Here is a 24,151-nt window from a genome sequence, read left to right on the forward strand (position 1 = left end):
AAAATGCTCCCATTGGTTGGAAGATCGAGAACCTGAGAGGGCAGATTTAAGATAATTGGCAAAAAAAGCAATAGTGTCATGAGGAAAAGCTTTTTCACACAGCAAGTGAGAGTGTGGTAATCATAGGGTTAATTGAGGCTTTCAGAGGGAATTGGATTATTATCCGAAAAGAAAAAAAATGAATGACTACAGGAAACTTGGCAGGGGAGTGACACTCGATGAATTGCTCCTTCAGAAGGCCAGCACAGATATAACAGGCTGAAAGGCCTTCTGTCCTTAACCATACTATGATTCTAATTGTGCACAAGCATCTGCAAATAGAAGCTACATTAATAACCAAAATTTAGTTGAGGAATGTAGGCCAAAGCACCTGGAGAACTCTTTGCTCCTCAAATAGGGTCATGGGATCTTTAGAATTCACCTGAACAGGCAGACTCGATTTTGTACTATTTCAAATTATAGGAGGGCAATAATAAAATTGCAGACTGGGCATATAATTTGCAAATTAAGTTCAAAAGTTAAACGTGAGGAGATATATTTTGGTAGGAAGAATATTATTTATTAATTGCAAGGTGCAAGTCTAGGTGAGGGTGAGGAACAAAACAAATCATTGAAATTTGCACCACAGGTTAGCAAGACCATAACAAAAAGCAAACCAAACAATATGCTTTATTTCTTGAAGGATAGAATTGAAAAGTAGGGAAGTCATGTTAAACCTGGATTGAATTTTGGTTAGATTACCCTTAGAGTACTGCGTGCAGTTCTAGTCGCCATATTATATATATTTTTTAAATTTATTCTTTCACAGGATGTGGGCTTAGCTGGCTAGGCCAACATTTATTGCCCATCCCTAATTGCCCTTGAGTAGGTGGTGGTGAGCCACCTTCTTGAATTGCTTCTGTCCATGTAGTGTAGGAACACCCAAAGTGCTGTTACAAAGGGAATTCAGGATTTTCACCCAGCAACAGTGAAGTAACGACGAAATAGTTCCAAGTCAGCATGTTGTGCGGCTTGAAGGGGAGCTTGCAGGTGGTAGTGTCCCATGCATCTGGTACCCTCTTCCTTCTGGGTGGTAGAGGGCACAAGTTTGGACAGTGCTGTTGAAGGAGCTTTGGTGAGTTCCAGCAGTGCCTCTTGCAGATGGCAATCACTGCTGCCACTGTGCGTCTGTGGTGGAGGGAGTGAGTGTTGATGGTGGTGGATGGGGTGCCAATCAGTTGGGCTGTTTTGTCCTAGATGGTGTCGAGCTTCTTGAGTGTTGTTGGAGCTACACTCATCTAGGCAAATGGAGAGTATTCCATCACACTTCTGACTTGTGCCATGTAGATGGTGGACAGACTTTGGGGAGTCAGGAGATGAGTTACTCGCTGCAGGATTTCCAGCCTCTGACCTACTCTTGTAGCCACAGTATTTATGGGCAGAATTTTCTGCCTGTCGGGCGGATGGTCCCGACCCAATCTCCGGCGGGCAGGGAGCCGACCCCCGCTGGAGAAGCGGGCCCCGCCACCGATTTAAGTGGGCGGGCCATTTAAGGCTCGCCCAGCGTGCTGCCCGGCGGGAAGCGCTATGCGCTTCCTATGGTGGGGGGAGGGGGGATTCCCCAAATGCGAGAGTGCGCTCTTTTGCGCATGCGCACGAAAGAGCGCACATCTCCCTGAGGCTAAGTACTGCCTCAGGGAGATCGCTGAAAGTTGTCCAAACATTAAAAATAGAAAAAAAAATCCTTAATATGTCCCCCTCATGTGACAGTGTCACACGAGATGGGACATATTAATAAATTTCACAAAAACTTTATTACACTTTTTTAAACCCTACATGAAACCTCATCCCGCCGGTGGATGAGGTTTCATGTTTTTTCAGAAGCCCGCTGAGGCTCCTGGCCTGCCCACCAACCTTAAGGTTGGACGGGCAGGGCTGTTAATTGTTTTAATTATCCTGTCAATTTACAGGTCGGCGGGCCCGCAGCTGATTTTGCTGTGCCCCCGCCTTCCTGAAAATTTAAATGGGGCGGGGTGGTGTTGGGGGTTCCCCCCGACGTCATCCCACGTCATTTTGCGCGATGGCGAGCGGGCCCCACACCCTGCTCACCGACAGCAAAATTCAGCCCTATGTGTCTAGTCCAGTTCTATTTCTCGTCAGTGGTAACCCCCACGATGTTGATATGCTGCATACGGACATAGACTGCTTCAGTATCTTAGGAGTCGCGAATGGTGCTGAACATTGTGCAATCATCAGCGAACATCCCCACATCTGACCTTACAATGAAGTGAAGGTCGTTGATGAAACAGCTGAAGATTCTTGGGCATAGGACACTACCCTGAAGAACTCTTTAAAGGATATAGAGGCCCTGGAGAGAGCATAGAGAAGATTTACAAGGTTGGTGCCCGTAATGGGTGGGTATAGATATTAGGAAAGGATTAACAAGCTGGGTCTCTTTCTCTTGAAAAAAGAAGACTGTGGGATGGACCTAATAAAGGTCTTTAAAATTATGAAAGGTTTTGCTAGAGTGGATGCAGATATTGTTCCTCTTGTGGGGAAGAGCTTAAATGCAGGCCAATATAAGATAGTCACCCAGAAATCCAAAAGGGAATTCAGAAGAAATGTTTTTACCCAAAGAGTGGCAAGAATGTGGAACTCATTACCAAAAGCAAATAGTATAGTTGCATTTAAGAGGAAGCCAGATAAGCATATGAGGGAGAAGGGAATATAGGGTAACAATGATAGATTTAGATGAGGAAAGATTTGAGGAGGTTTGAGTGGAGTATAAATGCTGGACAGGTTGGGGCGAATGTCCTGTTTCTGTGCTGTTTTTCCTACATAAGCCGATTGTGATCCGTCGTTTCAAAACTTGTAGTTTTGAGAAAGACCATAATAAAAGGGAAACTGAGAAAGGAATTTGATCTTTCCAGTTCTAAGTAACCTAAACCTGAAACTGAGATTGGAAACCAAAACTTCAGGGAAGACTGAAACTGGGTGAAACCACATAAAAGGCAACAGAGCAGAGCCATCCAAGCTCAAGCTCAGATGACGATCCCAGCGGTGCAGTACAGGCAGGCTGAAGAAGACAGAGGGTAGATCCAAATGCTGAGAATAGGCAAATGTACAGTTGCTACAGTTGTTTCTGTTACTTGAAGGTAACATTGATGGCACGTGCCATGTCGACCATCATAAGCAGAGTTGAGGAGATTCTGCAGACATGTGCTATTTTTGGTGATGACCTAGCTTGTGGAACTTGGATTGGTTGTGTGTTGTTGTTGGTTGGGGATCAGGTTAAAGCCTAAAAGAAGGGGAGCTCAAATTCTTCACACGGAAGACAGCGTTTTAAAGGACTTTGTGACTGAGGTTGATGACATGTAGGTTGGGTGGACTGCTGAGCCAATTTGTAAGATCTGCCTTAGTTGTATCTGCTATTTAACGTATATTTTATAGTCAACCACAATTTGCCTGTTAATTCATGTTTAATTTCTGTTGATTGTGGGCTTTAGATTATAGCGAGGGGGGGCAGCTACCTAAGATAGAAATTAGTTTTCCTTTGTTCGCCTCTTGTATAGTAAAAATTGTTTTGTTTTAAATTTTGGAATGTTGTGGCTTTATTCTTCCAGTAATTAACTAGAATTTTGTATTTTTTCTTAAATTACTGGTCTTGACCGAGATCATAACAGTATGTACTAGCCATCTGAAGTGTGCCACTGTGATAGCATTTATTCAGATTGCTGCATACTTGATTCAGTTGCATGAAGAGGTTTCTACTGCTGTAAATGGGACAGGCTAAGATAGATACAGTCACTGAAGCTGTAGTTTCTTGCTTGACTGCAGCACTTCTTATTGGGTCCCTGTAATCTTTTGTCACGCTTTTTTTTATTCATTCATGGGATGTGGGCTTCACTGGCTGGGCCAGCATTTATTGCCCAGCCCTAGTTGCCCTTGAGAAGGTGGTGGTGAGCTGCCTTCTTGAACCACTGCAGTCCATGTAGTGTAGGTACACCCACAGTACTGTTAGGAAGGGAGTTCCAGTATTTTGACCCAGTGACAGTGAAGGAACGGCGATATATTTCCAAGTCAGGATGGTGAGTTACTTGGAGGGAAACCTCCAGGTGGTGATGTTCCCATCTATCTGCTGCCCTTGTCCTCCTAGATGGTACTGGTCGTGGTTTGGAAGGTGCTGTCTAAGGAGCCTTGGTGAATTTCTGCAGTGCATCTTGTAGATGGTACACACTGCTGCTACTGTGTGTCAGTGGTGGAGGGAGTGAATGTTTATGGATGTGGTGCCAATCAAGCGAGCTGCCTTGTCCTGGACGGTGTCCAGATTCTTGAGTGTTGTGGGAGCTGCACTCATCCAGGCAAGTGGGGAGTATTCCATCACACTCCTGACTTGTGCAGGCTTTGGGGAGTCAGGAGGTGAGTTACTCATCACAGGATTCCTAGCCTCTGACCTGCTCTTGTAGCCACAGTATTTATATGACTAGTCCAATTCAGTTTCTGGTCAATGGTAACCCCCAAGATGTTGATAGTGGGAGATTCAGCCATAGTAATGCCATTGAACATCAAGGAGCAATGGTTGGATTCTCTCTTGTTGGAGGTGGTCATTGCCTGACACTTGTATGGTGCGAATGTTACTTGCCACTTGTCAACCCAAGCCTGGATATTGTCCAGGTCTTGCTGCATTTGGACATGGACTGCTTCAGTATCTGAGGAGTCGCGAATGGTGCTGAACATTGTGCAATCATCAGTGAACGCCCCCATTTCTGACCTTATGATGGAAAGAAGGTCATTGATGAAGCAGCTGAAGATGGTTGGGCCTGGGACAATCCTGCAGTGATGTCGTGGAGCTGATTTGACTGACCTCCAACAACCACAACCATCTTCCTTTGTGCTAGGCATGACTTCCAAGCAGCGGAGAGTTTTCCCCCTGATTCCCATTGACTCCAGTTTTGCTAGGGCTCCTTGATGCCACACTCGGTCAAATGCTGCCTTGATGTCAAGGGCAGTCACTCTCACTTCACCTCGGGAGTTCAGCTCTTTTGTCCATGTTTAAACCAAGGCTATAATGAGGTCAGGTGCTAAGTGGCCCTGGCAGAACCCAAACTGGGTGTTAGTGAGCACGTTATTGCTAAGCAAGGGCCACTTGATAGCACTGTTGATGACCCGTTCCATTACTTTACTGATGATCGAGAGTAGACTGATGGGGTGGTAATTGGCCGGGTTGGATTTGCCCTACTTTTTGTGTACAGGACATACCTGGGCACTTCTCCACATAGCCAGGTAGATGTCAGAGTTATAGCTGACACTGCCTCTGTGTTTATCATCCAAATGCACCTTTCTGTATGAGATTAAAAATGTATTCCATCTACAATCCCCCATCCCTACCTCCACACATCCTATTTATTTAACTTTGTGCTCTACAGTGTTCGAATTCTTCACCATTAAAGATCTATTTGCCTGGACAAATTTTGACAATTTTCTTCATGTAAGGTTCAAAACTACAATTAGATCATCTTGTGGTCTTCACTTTTCCAAAAAAGAATGAGCCCAACCTCCCTTACTGTTTCTCATAGCAGAATCACCATCATTGCTCACCTTTGTATGTTCTTAAAGGATGATAATATTCTTCCTTTGGGTGGTCAAAACTCCATTCGGTACTCCAGATAAAGTCTGACAATTACATTGTACAACAACATTATAATTTTCTTAACTTGCCTCTATCTCTCAGCTAAGGCAACTCGGCATCATTCTTGCCTTTTTTAGTACATTAGATTACTAAGATTCCATTCGGCCAATTTTTCATTGAGTTTTCCCAAAATATTTATTTTCACTTGATTTGATGAATTAAGCTACTATAATATATGTAATATCTTACAATTGCTATCTGCTTCATATTTGGTGTGGCTATGTAGGACATTTTAGATACTCTGCAGAACAAATACATTTGAAAAAATGGTGTTTTCTTTAGCTGAAATTGTGTCCGTAATGGATGATGTTACTATGCATGGGTTAAATCATTTTCAATAAAACCCTCCTTCGATAGCCAGTCCTCTTATAATCGTTTCATTAGTTATGGAAGCAAGCCTGCTTTTTTTAATTAATGTGATTTCAGATCCAATTACCCTACTTTGTTAATACGTTATATCTTATATGCATAGCAAGCCTGTCCTTCAAGTTTAATAAAGATAAGATAGTACTTTTTTTTGAAATATTAATGAAATGTGGAAAGTTTGCGTGAACACCATTGTTTTACTTAGTCCTGAAACCTTGCCCTATTACACAGGCAAAGCAAATATTTGTACATTAAAGCTAAATATTTAGCCTCCTTTTGAACTCTATAGATAATGCTCTGTTCCTTAATACTTCAACTGAAATAAATGTTTTGATACATAGTGCTGCTGGGCAGGTAGTTTTCCAGTGATTGGAACAATTAGCTTTCAGAGCTGATTTCGATGCCACAATGTACTTGAAACAGCTGCTTTGAAAACTCTTACAGATACACCGATATGGCTGCATACGTACTAGCAAGAACATGGCTCCTTGCCCATGTGACTATTTCCCAATGTAAACAAGAGTTGGCAGACAAGTGACCTGCAAGATGCACCACAACAAAACCCAACCATGACCTTGGGGACATGACATTTACACAGGTGCACTTTCCAGCAGGATCGTAGCCATATTTTACACTTTTCTTCCTGTTTGTATATAGCTCTGGCTGACATGTGATATATTTGATAAAAGCAGACTTGTGCATGCTGGTGGGTTTGCACGGTTACCTGGGGAATAGCTCAGCCATGCAGACCAGATACATGAGTACCATGATTCAAACAGGGCCAAAAGATAAGAACTCCCGAGGTGAGTGACTGCCTTTGAGATCAAGGCAGCATTTGACGAGTGTGGCATCAAGGAACCCTAGCAAAACTGGAGTCAATGGGAATTGGGGTGGGGGGAAATTCTCCGCTGCTTGAAGTCATACCTAGCACAAAGGAAGATAGATGGTTGTGGTTGTTGGAGGTCAGTCATTTCAGCTCTACAACATCATTGCAGGAGTTCCTCAGGGCTTGTCCTAGGCCCAACCATCTTCAGCTGCTTCATCAGTTACCTTCCTTCCAGATAAGGTCAGAAGTGGGGATGTTCACTGATGATTGCACCTTTCGTGACTCCTCAGATACTGAAGCAGCCCATGTCCAACTGCAGCAGGATAATATCTAGGCTTGAGCTACTTAAGTGGCAAGTAACATTCACACCACACAAGTGCCAGGGCAATGACAACTCCAACAAGAGAGAATCAACCCTTGACATTCAGTGACATTACCATCATTGAATAGCCCACTATCAACATCTTGGGGATTACCATTGATCAGAAACTGAACTGGACTAGCCATATAAATACTGTGGTTACAAGAGCAGGTCAGAGGCTAGGAATCCAATGGCAAGTAACTCACCTCCTGACTCCCCAAAGTCTGTGCACCATTTACAATGTACAAGTCAGGAGTATTATGGAATAATCTCCACTTGCCTGGATGAGTGCAGCTCCAACAACACTCAAGAAGTTCGACACCATCTAGGGCAAAGCAGCCCACTTGATTGGCAACCCATCCACAAACATTCACTCCCTCCTCCACCGACGCATAGTGGCAGCAGTGTGTACCATCTACAAGATGCACTGCAGGAACTCACCAAGCCTCCTTAGATAGGACCTTCCAAACCCATGACCACTACAATCTAGAAGGACAAGGGCAGCAGATAGATGGGAACCCCACCACCTGGAAGTTCCCCTCCAAGCCACTCCCCATCCTGACTTGGAAATATGTTGCCATTCCTTCACTGTCGCTGGGTCAAAATCCTGGAACTCTCTCCCTAACAGCACTGTGGGTGTACCTAAACCACAGGGACTGCAGCAGTTCAAGAAGGCCTAGCCAGTGATGCCCACATCCCCTGAATGAATTTAAAAAAACACAGATCCCCTTGGGTAAACTTGCTGAACTATCAGGGTGCAGGTCTACACTGAGTTAAATGACCTTTGTGGGAATAGCAAAAGGTGCTAAAATAGGCTTTAGAGTGCTGTGCTTGTGTTAGAGAGGGGAAAAATATTGATGGTGTTAGCTGGGGATGTCAAGATATTGGACAGAATTTCAAGACCACTGCCTATCAGAAAGACCTGTTGAGCCAAAGTGGATCCCAAATGGAAGTTTCTCTTGAGGTCAGGAATGCAGGGCTGCATAAAACAAGCCAGACCTTTGGCTTTCTGCCCCATTCCCTTTAAAGATCAGGAACACCATCTATGCCAACTTCCCCCACTGCTTTTAGATTTGTAAGACCAGCGCCTCAGAATGACACTACAATTCTGTCAAATTCCATCACCACCTCTCCAGCCTTCCAACATTCCGCTGACCAAACAATTCTAGCAAAATCCAGTTTATGTTAATGCTGCTAATCCCCAGGATACTACTCAAGCGGTGCAAAAACTCCAGACTCTCCCTAGTGCTGCAAAATCTTATGCTGCCAACTGCAGTGCTCCCATCCCTTACCAATATCCCTAGTGCTGGGAAATGACATTAACGTAACACTCTGAAGAAGAGTCATATGGACTCAAAACGTTAACTCTTGTCTTTCTCCACAGCTGCTGTCAGACCTGCTGAGTTTTTCCAGCAGTTTTTGTTTTTGTGTAACCTAACACTCCCTGTGCCACCACCTCTCCCCCACCCCCACCCACAGTCAACCCACCACCTTATAAAGTCGTTAAAGCTATGAGTCATTCCATGCCCCAGTGCCACTAACCAAATACAAACAGTAAGTACATCTTGCTGAAACCTCCTAGGCTTTGGTGTACAGACACAATAAAATTGAATATATAGCCCAGGAACTTATGTAAACAGAATTGCTGAACAGTTCAAAAAAAAAGGATAAAGATGCAATTTGACTTATTCAGTTGCTGTAAAACAGTGGCTCTGATATAACATTGTACACTATGTTGAGTGACATCCATATTCTTATAAAACAGTGCATTCTCTTTATTGTTGGGTAAAGTACAAATGATACAATTGTATCTATTGTACATGTACTGTGTCAGACGTATTCAGGAAAGAGAAATGGTAAGTTGTAATGAAAAGAAAAATTCCCGTACGACAGAATAAAAGGATTTAGACACCTGGATGTTCTTTCTTGGCAGTAAACCCGACAGATCCGCCACAGGGCAAGATTTGTCTGAACCAGTGGCCCTTGTGACTGACCGAGGTGGAATTTCCTGGGTCAACTAATGTTAATATTGTCTGCTGGGTCATCGATACCAGGGGATATAGTTCGAGGTGGGGCAAAGAAAGTTATCTTGTATACTTCAAGTGCCATTACAGTTTGTAGGCCCTGAAGGCCACATTAAATACAGCTGCCTCTCAGCAGTAGAATAATACATTGTACATTGGAAAAGGAAAAAAAGACATTACAGAATGGCAACATCAGAGCAATGGAGAAAGAAATTCACCTATGTTTTTAATGTTTAACTAGGCTGGTTTGATAAAGGAAAATGTTTCATCATAGCAAATTTTTTGTTATGCAGATATTTAGACAAAAGTTCTTGGGCAGTGGCTTGTCCTGACAATAAGCCGATAGAACACTGAAGAAATTGAAGATGCAAAACAAAAGAAGTCTATTTAACGCGTTTTAAAAGTATTTTTCTTTTTGTTTCAGCACTCCCCATCAAAGATGATTCATTGTGGCACTGTGTGGTCTTTCGCTCGATGTTTAGTTCGTAGAAAAATCATAAACCAAAATAATCTTGAAGATAGCAAACTATGTCGCTGTTTATCCACCATAGACCTGATAGCACTGGGAGTTGGTAGCACTCTCGGAGCTGGTGTTTACGTTCTAGCTGGTGAGGTTGCCAAATGGGACTCCGGACCCAGCATTATCATCTCTTTCCTAATTGCGGCAATGGCTTCAGTGATGGCTGGTCTGTGCTATGCAGAATTTGGGGCCCGTGTTCCAAAGACTGGTTCTGCATATCTATACAGTTATGTGACTGTTGGTGAACTCTGGGCATTCATCACAGGCTGGAACTTAATTCTTTCTTATGTCATTGGTAAGTGTTTCTTATGTACATAAATAACAAGTAAATAGCAAGTAATTAGGAAAGCTAATACAATGTTATCATTTATTGCGAAGGGAATTGAATACAAAAGTAGGGAGGTTATGTTTCAGTTGTACAGGGCACTAGTGAAACCACATTTGGGTATTGTGTACAGTATTGGTCACCTTATTTAAGAAAGAATGTAAATGCGCTGAAAGCAGTTCAGAGAAGGTTTACCAGACTAATTCCTGGAATGGGTGGGTTGTCTTATGAGGAAAGATTGGACAGACTAGGCCTGTATCTGCTGGAGTTTAGAAGGGTAAGAGGGGACTTGATTGAAGCATATAAGATCCTGAGAGGTCTTGACAGGGTGGATGTGGAGAGGATGTTTCCTCTTGTGGGAGAATCTAGAACTAGAGGTCACTATTTAAAAATAAGGGGTCACCCATTTAAAACAGAGATGAGGCAAAGTTTTTTTACTCAGAGGGTTGTGAGTCTTTGGAACTCTCTTCCTGAAAAGGTGGTGGAAGCAGAGTCTTTGAACATTTTTAAGGTAGAGGTAGATAGATTCTTGGTAAGCAACGAGGTGATAGGTTATCGGGGGTAGGTGGGTAGCAGATTTCAGGTTACTATCAGATCAGCTATGATCTTATTCAGTGGCAGTGCAGGCTCAAGGGGCTGAATGGCCTACACCTGATTCTTGTTCGTATATTGTATAACTAAAATTCACTTTCCATTTATTTTTGTGCATTTCTTAACCTTGGATTATCCTGGTTTTGCTGAAGATTAGAGGAGAAGATGCATTAATAGTTATCCTGAAGCGATTATGTTTATATTTTATGGGAGTTAGGTTCTGCATTAAGCTGAAGAGAAACAATTTCTTTCAATAAGCTGCTAGGCAGAGTTTTAATTTTAGTTATTCCCTGTTTTATGTTCAGCTATGAGTATGGTGATGCAGTCGTTATGTTGATGGCTGGCATCAGAAAAAAAAATTATGAAAAGTTGGCTTCTTGAATGTTACCAAATCCTAAATTGGTTCACTCATGGAGACTACCCTTATCAACTTTGCTGGGTCATTTCAGAAGCCATGAAGAGTCAACTATAGTCAATTATAAAAGAATTGCTGCAAATCATATTGGTAATCATTATGCTAATGCAGTTTAAGATGAATGGCCACCAGCTTTTTGGCAATTATACTCCAGCTCCCTTATGGGATGAGCTCCTAATTTGAATAGGATTTGCATCTCAAAATGTTCAACTTGCCCCACCGCAAGATTTCAGAGTGACACGTAAGCTCACGTGTTTCAGATATTTCACATTGCATTGTTGATCCTACAGTGATTTCTGGTATCTCTCAGGAAATTTCATAGAGCTTTGCAAAATGAATTATTTTGGAGTACAAGGGATAGTGTTGTAGACTAATGGGTTGTGTATACCCTGGAATATTGTCGAGATCCAAGCGACAATTATTCATCCGGTGAACATTTTGTTTTTCTTACTTTTCACAGGTTGCCAATGAAGCACTAATGTGAATGCATAACTTTGTTGTATTTGTTCATTTGTCTTTGCACTTAGGTACTTCAAGTGTTGCCAGGGCATGGAGTGGTACCTTTGATGAACTTGTTGGCAAACAGATTGGATATTTCTTTGGCACATACTTCAGGATGAATTCACCAGGATTAGCAGAATATCCAGACTTTTTTGCAGTGTGTCTTATATTATTATTGTCTGGTATGCTGAGAATAAAGTTTTAGTATGTCATTTTACAGTAATCTGGGAAAGACATTTATTGCAATGCTTATGAAATGGGGGAAATGTCTAACTTCTTTTACTGTAGGGCAGGATAATGAATTTAAGGAGATTTTTCAAGTAAAATTTCACGTGACATATTAATGTATCAGTTGTTCCTTAAGTGGAAAGACTTTATTTTGTTTATACAGGGATAAAACAATTTCTCTTTGCAGAGAAATTAAATATTTTGAGGGCAGAAGTCTTTGACATTTCTTTCCAAAATCTTTCATTCAAGTTCTTATTTCATGCAATGCCCACAAGTAGCCCAGAATGTCACCTGTGCCTGTTCATATCTATCAGAAGTATATCAGAAAGATTCCAGGGTAACCTAGGAATGCCCTAGACAAGATGTCAAACTGCTGCCAAGATATAAGTGTTGTGGGAAACCATTCGGATGAAATTTGCTGTACAGAGCAGCAGGCACAGGAGTCTGCTGTACCTAAAACCCATCTCATTTCCAGAACCAAAACCAGAAATCTGCTAATTTTGTGCAATAAATATCTAGGCTATATTCTTCTATATTTACTTCTATCTGTTGTGAAAACATTTTCCTGTCTGTGGAGAAAAAAACAGTAAATTGATGCATTTATACTTTGAATATTCTGTGCGCCTTAGGTCTTCTGTCATTTGGTGTGAAGGAGTCTGCTTGGGTTACTAAAATATTTACGGCCATCAACATCGTGGTCCTTATATTTGTTATTGTCACGGGATTTGTGAAAGGAGACATAGAGAACTGGAAGATCACTGAGGAGTCGCTCATAAACTTCACAGTTATTACAAAGTAAGTTTGTTAAAAGGAACTGGATACAACAGACATAATTTATTCCGAAAGTTATTTATACATTTGAAACAGTGGGATCCTTAATTTGAGAAAGTTTTGAACCTTGCAACAAAACATTTTGCTGTTGAGAGACACAACTTTGGTTAATAATTTATCTTTCTGCGGTTAATACAGCACATTGGGCAGAATTTTACGTCCCGCGGGCGGACGCGCACCTGACCTGATCGGGTGTAAAATAGCACGCAGTGACGTCAGGTGAGTGTCCCAACGTCATCACGCACCCGGGCGCGAGCGGGTGCCAGAGCCGCACTCGCCATTAATTAAGAGGCTGCAATTTAAGCCATCAAAAAGCCAATCGACGGCAATTTTTTGTTGCCCTTGTGATTTCACACTCGACGCTCATCGCACAGGCAAAACGGGCAGGCGGCCAGCCAACATTTTCAAAAACCTCATCCACGGGTGGGATAAAGGGGTCAGCAGCATTGCCATTGTCAGTAGATGGGAGTTTGGTACATAGTTTGTTGCTGGTGACTTATTGGTTCTTGGCAGCTTCATCTCTGCTCGGGGCTTAATTCTTAGCAATTGCAGGCTTCATTTCAGGACTCATTGGCGTCTCCAGGCCCCCGGAGGATTCCGGCGGATTCAGGCCATATGGACCCTTCCAGGTATCAGACAGCCTTCCTGGTAATGGGGATTGGGGTCTCCACTGGTGGCACCTCGTCTGAGGAGGAAGAGAGGGGGCAGAAGGGAGAGGAGGCCAGGTGTCCCAATGCAGCTTCCAGGGGAGCGACCTGTGGGAGGAGTGGCACAGGCACAAGGGGCACAGGGCCAGCAGGAAGTCCAAGGCAGAAGGGGCTGCAGAAGACGCCACTATCCTGCTGCCAGGGTTTACAGGCAGTGATGCAGCTACCTCAATATGTCCGAGGTGCAATGCCGAAGGAGGCTCTGCCTCTCAAGGGAGACCATGACCTCCATTTGCCAGATGATTGGGCCTAAGATCAGCTCTGAATGTGTGGGTGGTCACCCCATGCCAGTGACTCTGAAGGTCACAGTAGCCGTCAACTTCTATGCCTCCGGCTCTTTCCAGGGCTTAGTGGGGGAACTGATTCTGTAAGTCTGTGCAAGGTACCCTGGCAACTCCCATGATGCTTATATCCTGAGACACTCCCAGGTGCCGAGGCTCTTCAGTGCTCCAGCCCAACTGGATGGTTGGCTGCTGGGTGACAAGGGCTATCCGTTGAAGAGGTGGCTCATGACGCCTCTCCACCAACCAAGAATAGAGGCAGAGAAGCATTACAATATGAGTCATGCCTCCACAGGGGCAGTGATAGAGAGGACCCTAGGCATCCTGAAGATGCGCTTCTGATGCCTGGACCGTTCAGGGGATGCACTACAATACTACCCCAAGTGCGGGTGTCACTGATAGTGGTTGCATGCTGTGCCCTCCACAATCTGGTTCTGGCAAGGGGGGGAGCTACTGGAGGAAGAGGATCTTGATGCACCTGCAGAGGCCACAGAAGATGAGTGCAGTAGTGAGTCAAAAGAGGAGCACGGTGAGGAGAATGCTGAGGGCATGGAGGCAGGCTTCATAACTCTAGGGAGGCAGGGACACCTTGATCCAATGCTTCTTCAACTAGACTACCAAAGATCAGCTTCAACCGCATGCCAGGGCTGCCTCCATCCCGGATGTCTGAAATCACCCTTTCATTTGCACCCAAAGTCCACTCAGTGCCTGTGCAATAAAGTTCAGAGCCACTCACGTCCAGCATTACACACTGGCGTACCCTGCACCAAAAAAGTAAAAAGGTGAAGTGTACTCCAGCCATAACGACAAAAACAGAAAATACTGTAAAAACTCAGCAAATGCTGGAAAAATTCTGGGGGGAGAATTTTCTCCCCATCGGGGGGTCTAAGCGGGAGCAGGCGGGCGGGTGCACAGCCGATCACTGCCCACGATCAGCTGTGCACTGCCATTTTACTTGGGCAGGCCAATTAAGGCCCGCCTAGTGTGACGCGCATCCGGAAGCGCTTAGCGCTACCTGTGTAGGAGGGCAGAGGAGGGAGAGTGGGGGCCTGCGCTCTTTCGCGCATGTGCGTGAAAGAGCGCAGAAATCTCCCTGAGGCAGCTCTGTGCCTCAGGGAGATTAATTTGATTGTGGAAAATGGAAAAAAAAGAATGGAAACAATTATTCAGACACGTCCCCTCATGAGCTGGGACATGTCTATGAATTTTAATAAAAATTTTTAATTAAAGTTATAAACACATCATGAAACCTCATCCCGCCTGTGAATGAGGTTCCATGAAAAATGTGACGGCCGCCTGGGCTCTTCGCCTGCCCGCCAACCTTAAGGTTGGACAGGCAGCCCTGACAAGTGCTTCAATTAGTTAATTAATGGCCTTAATAGGCCTTTGACAGTTCGGCAGGCGTGCAGCCGACTCCAGTGCGCGCCCACCAAACTGAAGATCTGAATGAAGCGCGGTGACATCGGGACGCACGCCCGACGTCACCGCGTGTCATTTTATGTGTCAGTGTGCGGGGCCCGCCCCCCACACGCCGAATGGGTGATTCAGGCCAGAAAAAAATGAATTTTTCCAGCATTTTCTGTTTTTGTTTCAGATTTCCAACATCCGCAGTATTTTGCTTTTACGACAAAAACAAAATTAATCTCATTTTGACAACCACAAAAATTTACATAACCTTCTCTGGTCTTCATTCCCAGATCAGTAAAGATAATCTAACCATAAATTAACAGAAAATCACCTGTGAACTGTCCCTCTTGTGCTCATGGTGCCTTTAATTTATGTTACTGAGTGCTATGTCTTGGTGCAACCCCCCACCTCCCGCTGGCACCAGCATTGGAGACAGCCTGCTGACTCTGTTGTCTTGTTGGCCTTGATGACCTAGGCGGTCTCCTCTGGCCAGTGGAGCCTGTGCTGGCTCCGCCTGGGAGGGATCGGCAAGTGCCACAGTTGGCATCTCTCCAGCCACTGCACCCTCATCAGATGCAACAGTCAGCGACAGAGGGGTAGAGGAGCTGCTGCCGTCATCCAGAGCGCCCTGAAAGGAGCCCGCAAAGACGGCAGGCAGCTTGTGCACCAACGTAATGTCGTTCTGGACCTCCCTGCTCGCCATTGATGGACAGGCACTTAGCTGGGATGCTGGGTGCCTCATCCATCTCCCACACTGGCACTGACCACCTGGAATTGCAGGTCTGAGCGCAACCCCAGAAACCCCTCATTTTGTCCCTGGAGCTGCCTCTCCATGAGAATCGCCAGTCTTTCAATGGAGGAGGCAGTGCGCTCGGCCATGTGGGTCATAGCAGTGCTCACGTTCCGCATGGGCTCCTCCACAACGGAGACCATGGCACGCAGACCCTCATGGATTTCCACCAGATGCTCCCACGCATCCCACTGGACATCCAGTATCTGCCACCTAATGGACAACTCTAGAGGCTCATCATCTGCCTTCGACTGAGCATCGTCCTGGTCCCCAGCAGTCCTCCAACTGCTGGCACCCTGGGACTCTCTGCCTCCGTCTGCCCCTCAAGCGAGTGTGAAGTGCCCTCACCAATGTGCACCAACATTCTAGCCACTGATCTAATGCCCACCAAGGTGCTGGTATCAGCGCTGGTGCCTGCTTCAGAGAGCGCAGCTGCAAGTGAAGCCCAGTGGTCCTCCGGCATCAGGGGTAGCCTTTCAGGGTCCACAGAGCAATTGCATGTTGGCGAACCTAAAAGGGAGAACAAGGACATGTTATTGGTTAAAGTCATCACACTGCTACTGTGCATGCCGGGTACCCTGGTGAGACAATGGATATCTGCATCATGGTGCCATTGTCTTTCAATGAACAATGGGGACTCCAGGTTCAAGGCTCCCATCAATGAAGGGACTACACTAGAAAGGTTGCACAATCCGAAACTCTCACCCCTGTGCACTGCATCCTTACTTTCATCTAGCACCTCTGGCTCTCCACTCCCAGTTGCACAGGGAGCGTGCTGGTTCTCAAGCTCTTGGGTGTCCTGCTTGAACCTGCTGAGCAGCAAGGAGGTTGGGTGGGCCTCCGCCTGTACGTGACCTCTCTGCTTGGTTATGGCTCATCTTCTCCTGAAAGGATAAAGGAGCATTTATTAGTCCACTCTCTACCTGCAGCGACATTGCAACCTGGCCAACCCCAGCTGAGGAGCACCTCGCAGGGCACATCCGAGTCGTGGCCCTTGAGTCACAGGGCACTCAGTCCAAGCAGCCAGGGCTCACCCCCTTGGCCAGCTCCGGCGTCATTGACAGTTGACACTCAGACTCTAGCACTCTTGAGATCCACGGTGGGACGGCCACACCTTAACACTTCTGCACACTGACCCATGCCAGGACGGTGCTCGCCCTTCCTGAGCACAACAAGTCATTGAACCGCATCCCGCACTGCACCCATGTGCGCCGCACAACTTCATGGCTGCTCACCAGCGCTGCCACCATCTCCCATGCCCACTGGGTGGGTGCGGTGGCCTCCTCCTCCCATCTCTGGGGACAAGGGTGACCCTCCTGGCAGCCACCTCCTCCATCAGGACCTTGAGGCACTCATCTGAAAAACAGAGTGCCGAGTGCCCACCCAACTTGCCCTCCCGCCTGGCGCCTCCAGCCGCAGTCAACTCCATAACTTGAATGTTGGAGATGCAGAGGAGACGTTCTTCTGTGGCAGCCTTCCAGGGGCTGCCTGGGCATTTTTAAACCGGCCACCGGGTCACCATTGGACTCGGCGCTTCCCGACCAGTGATGAGCCACATTTCATGCTGAGCGGGCCTTGACAAACCTTCAGACCAAAGTAGATAAATCTCCAGGCCCGGACAAAATGTATCCCAGGCTGTTGAGTGAGGCAAAGGAGGAGATAGCAGGGGTGCTGGCAATAATTTTCAATACCTCTCTAGCCAGGAGAGGTGCCAGAGGACTGGAGGACAGCCAATGTGGTACCGTTATTCAAGAAGGGAGGAAGGGATAAACCAGGGAACTACAGGCCAGTCAGTCTAACCTCAGTGGTGGGGGATCTATTGGAAGCAATTCTGAGGGACAGAATTAATCTACACTTGGAGAGGCAGGGATTAATCAAGGACAATCAGCACAGTTTTGTTAAGGGGAGGTCATGTCTGACCAATTTGATTGAATTTTTCGAAGAGGTGACCAGGTGTATAGATGAGGGCAATGCATTTGATGTAGTCTACTTGGATTTCAGCAAGGCTTTTGATAAGGTCCCGCATGGGAGACTGATAACAAAGGTAAGAACCCATGGGATCCTAGGCAGTTTGGCAAATTGGATCCACAATTGGCTGAGTGTCAGGAAGCAGAGGGTGATGGTTGAGGGGTGTTTTTGTGACTGGATGCCTGTGTCCAGTAGGGTTCCACAGGGATCAGTGTTGGGTCCCTTGCTGTTTGTGGTATATATAAACGATTTAGACTTGAAAGTAGGAGGGTTGATCAGTAAGTCCGCACATGACACGAAAATTGGTGGGGTGGTAAATAGTGAGGAGGAAAGCCTTAGATTACAGGAGGATATAGATGGGCTGGTCAGATGTGCTGATCAGTGGAAAATGGAATTTAATCCGGGTAATTGTGAGGTGATGCACTTGGGCAGGACAAACAAGGCATGGGAATACACGATGAATGGTAGGACCCTGGGAAGTACCGAGGATCAGAGGGACCTTGGTGTGCATGTCCACCGGTCTCTTAAGGTAGCGGGACAGGTAGATAAGGTGGCATATGAGATACTTGCCTTTATTAGCCAAGGCATAGAGTATAAGAGCAGGGAGGTTATGCTAGAACTGTATAAAATGCTGGTTAGGTAACAGCTAGAGTATTGCGTGCAGTTTGGGAATCCGCATTATAGGAAGGATGTGATTGCACTAGAGAGAGTGCGCAGAGGAGATTTACCAGGATGTTGCCTGGGCTGGAGAGTTTTAGATATGAGGAGAGATTGTATAGACTGGGGTTATTTTCCCTGGAGCAGAGGAGATTGAGAGGGGTCATGATTGAGGTGTATAAAATTATGAGGGGCATAGATAAGGTAGACAGGAAGGAACTTTTCCCCTTGGTGGAGGGATCAATAACCAGGGGGCATAGATTTAAGGTAAGGGGCAGGAGGTTTAGAGGGGATGTGAGGAAGAATTTTTTCACCCAGAGGGTGGTGGGAATCTGAAACTCACTGTCTGAAAGGATGGTAGAGGATATATCCTCATAACACTGAAGAAGTATTTGGATATGCAGTTGCAATGCAATGGCATATAAGGCAATGGGCCTAGTGCTGGAAAATGAGATTAGAATAGTTAGGTACTTGTTTGACCGGTGCAGACTCGATTGGCCCAAGGGCCTTTTTCTGTGCTGTAAACCTCTATGACTCTGTGACTATGACTCTAAATCACGGTCAGGGGCTGGTCGTGGGCAATGGACCGTTTCCTGGCCAACTCGGGTCCACCCACCCAAACGACCTCAAAACCTGTCCATAATGAATGGCTTTTTTGTCAAGGATGCTTTGAAACAAAGGAGACCATGCAGCTGGTGCATCAAATTGGTGTCCTATTCCAGGAAGCAGTACCTGACTTTTCAGCTGGTGTGTGGGGCTACTGCCTCTGTGAAAAACTCCAGCCATTAGGTTGAATTTTACCAACCTTTTGGGGATGGGCTGGGAGGCAGGAAGTCTGGGGAAGTAGCATGGGAAGGTGTCAATGGCTTGCCCGATGTTTTCCTGCCACTGTGCCATTTTTTCAGCAGTGGGAATGATGGCAAACAAGTTTCCACCCAGAGATCAATTGAGCCACGCATTTGGCCCTGGTGGTGGGACTTCTGCCACCCCCCACAAAATTCAGCCCATTCTGTTGTTTTGTTCATCAAGATTGTAGTACAAATACCTGAAGAAACTGCATAATAAGATGATGTATTAGATAAGGTTTTATCCTGTAAAAAACAAAGTTCTGGTGGATAATAATTATGGCAGATTACACACAATGGTAGTTCCACTGCATAGACTAACGTTAATGTCTTGTTTTAGTCAGAAATACGTTTCTCCAGTGAGGACTTCCAGTTCAAAGGATATAAGTGAAACAAGCAAACCATTACAGTGATTGTGTTAATGAAAACTCACAAATCATTTGTTTAGCAGAAATCAACCAGTCTGGCTATCAAAAAATCTTTTAACAAAATCAAAGGACCAGCATCAATTATTTAATTATCATTACATTTTTTTTTAAAAAAGGGACTTGCAAATATATAGCACCTATAACTTTTACCTTCGGGAGCTGAGAGAAACCGGACCCACTTGGGAGCACCTCAATTCAGTAGGGGCTAAAGAGAAGAGAACGTGAGACTTGGGACCTTCACTTACCTTTGGAGCTGAGAGGAACAGGACCTGCTTGGGAGCACCTCAAATCGGGAGTAGATAAAGAAAGGGCGAGGCTTGGGGCTTTCACTTAGCTTCAGGAGCTGAGAGGAACTGGACCTGTGTGGGAACATGTCAAATTGAGAGCCTTCAGGAGCTGAGTGAGTTTGAAAAAAAAATAACAGTGACATCACAGGAAAACGGTGATCTAAATGAGTAACTGTGGTTGGGGACTTTGTAAATAGCTAAAAATTTTAAAATGTTTAAAACAAAATTTTTTTTTTTTAGTAAAGGCTACTTAAAACTAATTAAGTGACACAAGCTGAAGGGAAGTAAAGGCAGGGCAGCTCAGCTGCGTGGAATGCCCATCATGTAACATGTGGAAAATTAGGGACGCTTCCTGTAGCCTGGATGCCCACGTGCAGGAATCATCTCCATCTGCAGAAACTTGAGCTCCAAGTTTCGGAACTCAAGCGCGCTTGGAGTCACTGTGCTGCATTCGCGAGGCTGAGAACTACATGGTTAGCATGTTTGGGAAGGTGGTCACACTGCAGGTAAATAAAAAGCAGGTAGAGAGGGAATGGATGACTGCCAGATATTCTAGGAGGACCAGGCAAGTGGTGCAGGAGTCCCTGAGTCTATCTTGCTCACTAACCGGTTTTCCATTTTGGATATTGGTGAGGGCAATGGTTCCTCAGAGGAGTGTAGCGAGACCCAAGTCCATGGCGCCACGGGTGTCTCAGCTGCACAGGTTGGTGGGGGGGAGATGGTTGAAGAAGAGTGGAAGAGCGATAGTGATAGAGGATTCAATAGGGGAACAAACAGACATTTCTGTGGCCGTAGACGTGACTCCAGGATGGTATGTTGCTTCCCTGGTGCCAGGGTCAGGCATATTACCGAGTGGCTGCAGGACATTCTTATGGGGGAGGGTGAACAGCCAGAGGTCGTGCTCCGCATTGGTATCAACAACAAAGATGGAAAGAGGGATGGAGTCCTGAAAGCAGATTTTACGGAGCTAGGAAGGAGATTTAAAAGCAGGACCTCCAAGGCAGTAATCTCAGGATTGCTCGAGTACCACGTGCTAGTCAGTATAGAAATAGGAAGATTGAGCAAATAAACCCATGACTGGAGAAATGGTATAGGAAGGGAGGGCTTTAGATTTCCGGGGCATGGGACCAGTTCTGGGGCAGATAGGACCTGTACAAGGCGGACGGGTTGCACCTTAGCAGGACTGGAACTCATATCCTCATGGGGAGATTTGCTGGTCAGGGGGATGGGAATCTGAGAGGGAGCTCCGATAGGAGAGAAACAAAGCTGGTAATGGGAAATACAAAAGTATTAAACAAAAGTGGGAGGCAGCAGAAACAAAGGCCAGCATCAAATAGAGTCAAAATACAGAATAATGTTAAAAAGGCAGAATTAAGTGCATGCTGCATTCGCAAAAAGATAGATGAATTGATGGCACAAATAGAGGAAAACAGGTATGGTATGATTGCCATTACAGAGAGGTGGCTGCAAGGTGACCAAGGCTGCAAACTAAATATTCATGGATATTTGACATTTAGAAAGGACAGGCAAAAAGGAAAAGAAGGTGAGGCAGCACAGATAACAAGGGATGAGATCAGTACTTTACTGAGAGAAGATCTTAGACCAGAAGAACAAGATGTCGAGTCAGTTTGGGTGGAGCTAAGAAACAGCAAGGAGCAGTAAACATTAGTAGGAGTTATTTATAGGCCACCAAACAGTAGTGGTAATGTAGGGAACTGTATAAATCAGGATATTAGAGGTGCATGCAACAAGGGTAATGCAGCAATAATGGGAGGCTAGAATCCACATATAGACTGAACAAATCTAATGAGCACTAATGCTATGGAGGGTGAATTCCTGGAATGTGGACAAGTTGGTTTTCTGGAGCAATATGTTGAGGAACCAACAATTGGATCAGGTTATTTTAGATCTAGTATTATGCAATGAATAGGGGCTAATTAATAATCTTGTAAAACAACCCTTAGAGAAGAGTGACCATACTACGATAGAGTTTTCCATTAAGTTTTAAAATGGTGTGGTTCAATGTGAAACCAAGGGCTGAATCATCACAACTTGCAACAAGTATGTGGTAGCATGTGTGAAAAAAGACGTTTTACCCACCGATCACAATGGCAGGTTTTCATGCCTTATCGTCCCCTTCCCACCTCATAAATTATGCAGTCACAGGAAACACGCTGGATCGCTGGCGCAGACCTCTGATTGGCCTGCGACATCATTGCCTCTCCACTTCCTCACGCTGCACGCCATATTTGAAATGCAGCTGCACGCACACTTCTCAATGCTTGCAACCCAGAACTGCTCTGCTGAAGGCATGGCCCCAAAGGCCAGAATAATTGCAGCTCCCCAATTCAGTGAGGCATCCCTGGGAGACCATCTGCATGTCGTGGAGGCCTGCTGCAAAGTCCTCTACCCCTGCTCTGGCCGCAGGAGGCCCATCAGTCTCACCACTCCGGCTTGGGAGGGGATAGCAGAGGTGGTCAGTGCCAACACTGCACACAAGAGGTCGGCCATCCAGTGCAGACAACGGATGAATGATCTCATCCATGCTGCCAGGATAAGGCAACCAGCTCATCCACTCACCCACTCACAAGTCCATCACACATTCACTGGCATCTCACTCACTGCCAGCTCAAGAGGCATCACCACTCACTCTCTCACACACACCCTCACACCTCCATCTGGCCACATCTCCTTTGGAAACTGCCTCCTCATCCCGTCCATGGCTCCACTCAGCACACACGCATTCCTGGCACTCTTCTCATTTGGCCTGACATGCGCCTTGCTCACACTCTCTCCATTTGTCTTTATGCAGGACAATGCCGCACACAATCACCAGGAGAGTTCCCATACCGGGGGTGGAATGCCGGATACCAAGGCCCTCACTCTGTTCGAGAGTCGAGCATTGGAGCTGGCCAGAGAGGACATCGACCGATCCTGCGGCAACAGTGAGATCGGCAGTGAAGACACACGTGAGGATCCTGCACCACATCATCCCTCTCTCAATACTACTCTGAGTCCACTGTTCTATGTTCAAAGCGGCTGCCAAGCACTAATAATCTCTACTTTCTCTCCTAGGTACATCTGACGCATCGCCCTCAGGCAAACCTGAGTCCGATCCCAGCGCCAAGAGCACCTTGGATGAGGACCCTGAGGGCAGCACCATTGAAAATCTGTCACGGCGCTTACCCACACCCTTCACCAGCACAGTGACGCACACCTCAGTGGGACCTAGATGTAGAGCAGCCTTGGGATCACAATCTGGTATGCACACCAACCAACCAGTTTCACAGAGGCGGAGGCAGGGACATTCTTGGTCGTCGGCACTCGGAGGACTACTGGGGGCAAGGAGTCTGCTGAGTCCGAGTTAGGTGGTAAACCTCTGGACTCAGCCGTTAGTCGGTTGGTGGAGCTGCAAAGATGTGGCACCTTATCAAATGCCTTCTGAAACTCTTAAGTACAGTACATCCACCGATTCCCTTTTATCCGCAGCACATTTGACTCCTTCAAAGAACTCCAATAAATTGGTTAAACATGATTTCCCTTACACAAATCCATGTTGACTCTGCCTGATTGCCTTGAATATTTCTAAGTGCCCTGCTATAACATCTTTAATAATAGATTCTAACATTTGCTCTATGACAAATGTTAGGCTAACTGGCCTGTAGCTTCCTGCTTTCTGTCTCCCTTTTTGAATAATGGAGTTACATTTGCTATTTTACAATCTAATGGAACCTTCCCTGAATCTAGGGAATTTTGAAAAATTAAAACCAGTGCATCAACTATCTCACCAGCCACTTCTTTCAAGACCTTAGGGTGAAATCCATCCCGATATGGAGATTTGTCAGCCCGCAGCCCCAACAATTTGCTCAAAAGTACTTCCCTGGTGATTGTAATTTTCCCGAGTTCCTCCCTCCCTTCCATTTCCTGATTTACAGCTATTTCCGGGATGTTACATGTGTTGTCAATAGTGAAGACCGAAGCAAAATACCTGTTTAATTCATACACCATCTCCCTACTTTCCATTATCAATTTCCCAGATTTCACGGGACATTGGTCCTGCACTGCTGCGCGGGCTGAACTTCATCACTGATGTCATAGCTGGCCTCCAACAGTGTCGACACGATA

General features: G+C 45.6%; 1 protein-coding gene across 2 annotated transcripts in view; it reads left to right on the top strand.

Moving 5' to 3' along the window:
• Nucleotides 1-24,151, top strand: part of LOC144684569 (cationic amino acid transporter 2-like) — a 207,315-nt gene that overhangs the window by 102,569 nt on the left and 80,595 nt on the right. For both annotated transcript variants that reach the window (XM_078548524.1, XM_078548533.1), the window contains exons 2-4: nt 9,670-10,060; nt 11,624-11,779; nt 12,455-12,620. In XM_078548524.1, coding sequence (XP_078404650.1) covers nt 9,685-10,060; nt 11,624-11,779; nt 12,455-12,620 — 698 coding nt within the window. In that variant the 5' untranslated portion in view covers nt 9,670-9,684. The remainder of the gene's footprint in view (nt 1-9,669; nt 10,061-11,623; nt 11,780-12,454; nt 12,621-24,151) is intronic.

The sequence above is a fragment of the Cetorhinus maximus genome, chromosome 1, assembly GCF_964194155.1.
Source record: "Cetorhinus maximus chromosome 1, sCetMax3.hap1.1, whole genome shotgun sequence".
In the NCBI taxonomy this organism is placed as follows: Eukaryota; Metazoa; Chordata; class Chondrichthyes; order Lamniformes; family Cetorhinidae; genus Cetorhinus; species Cetorhinus maximus.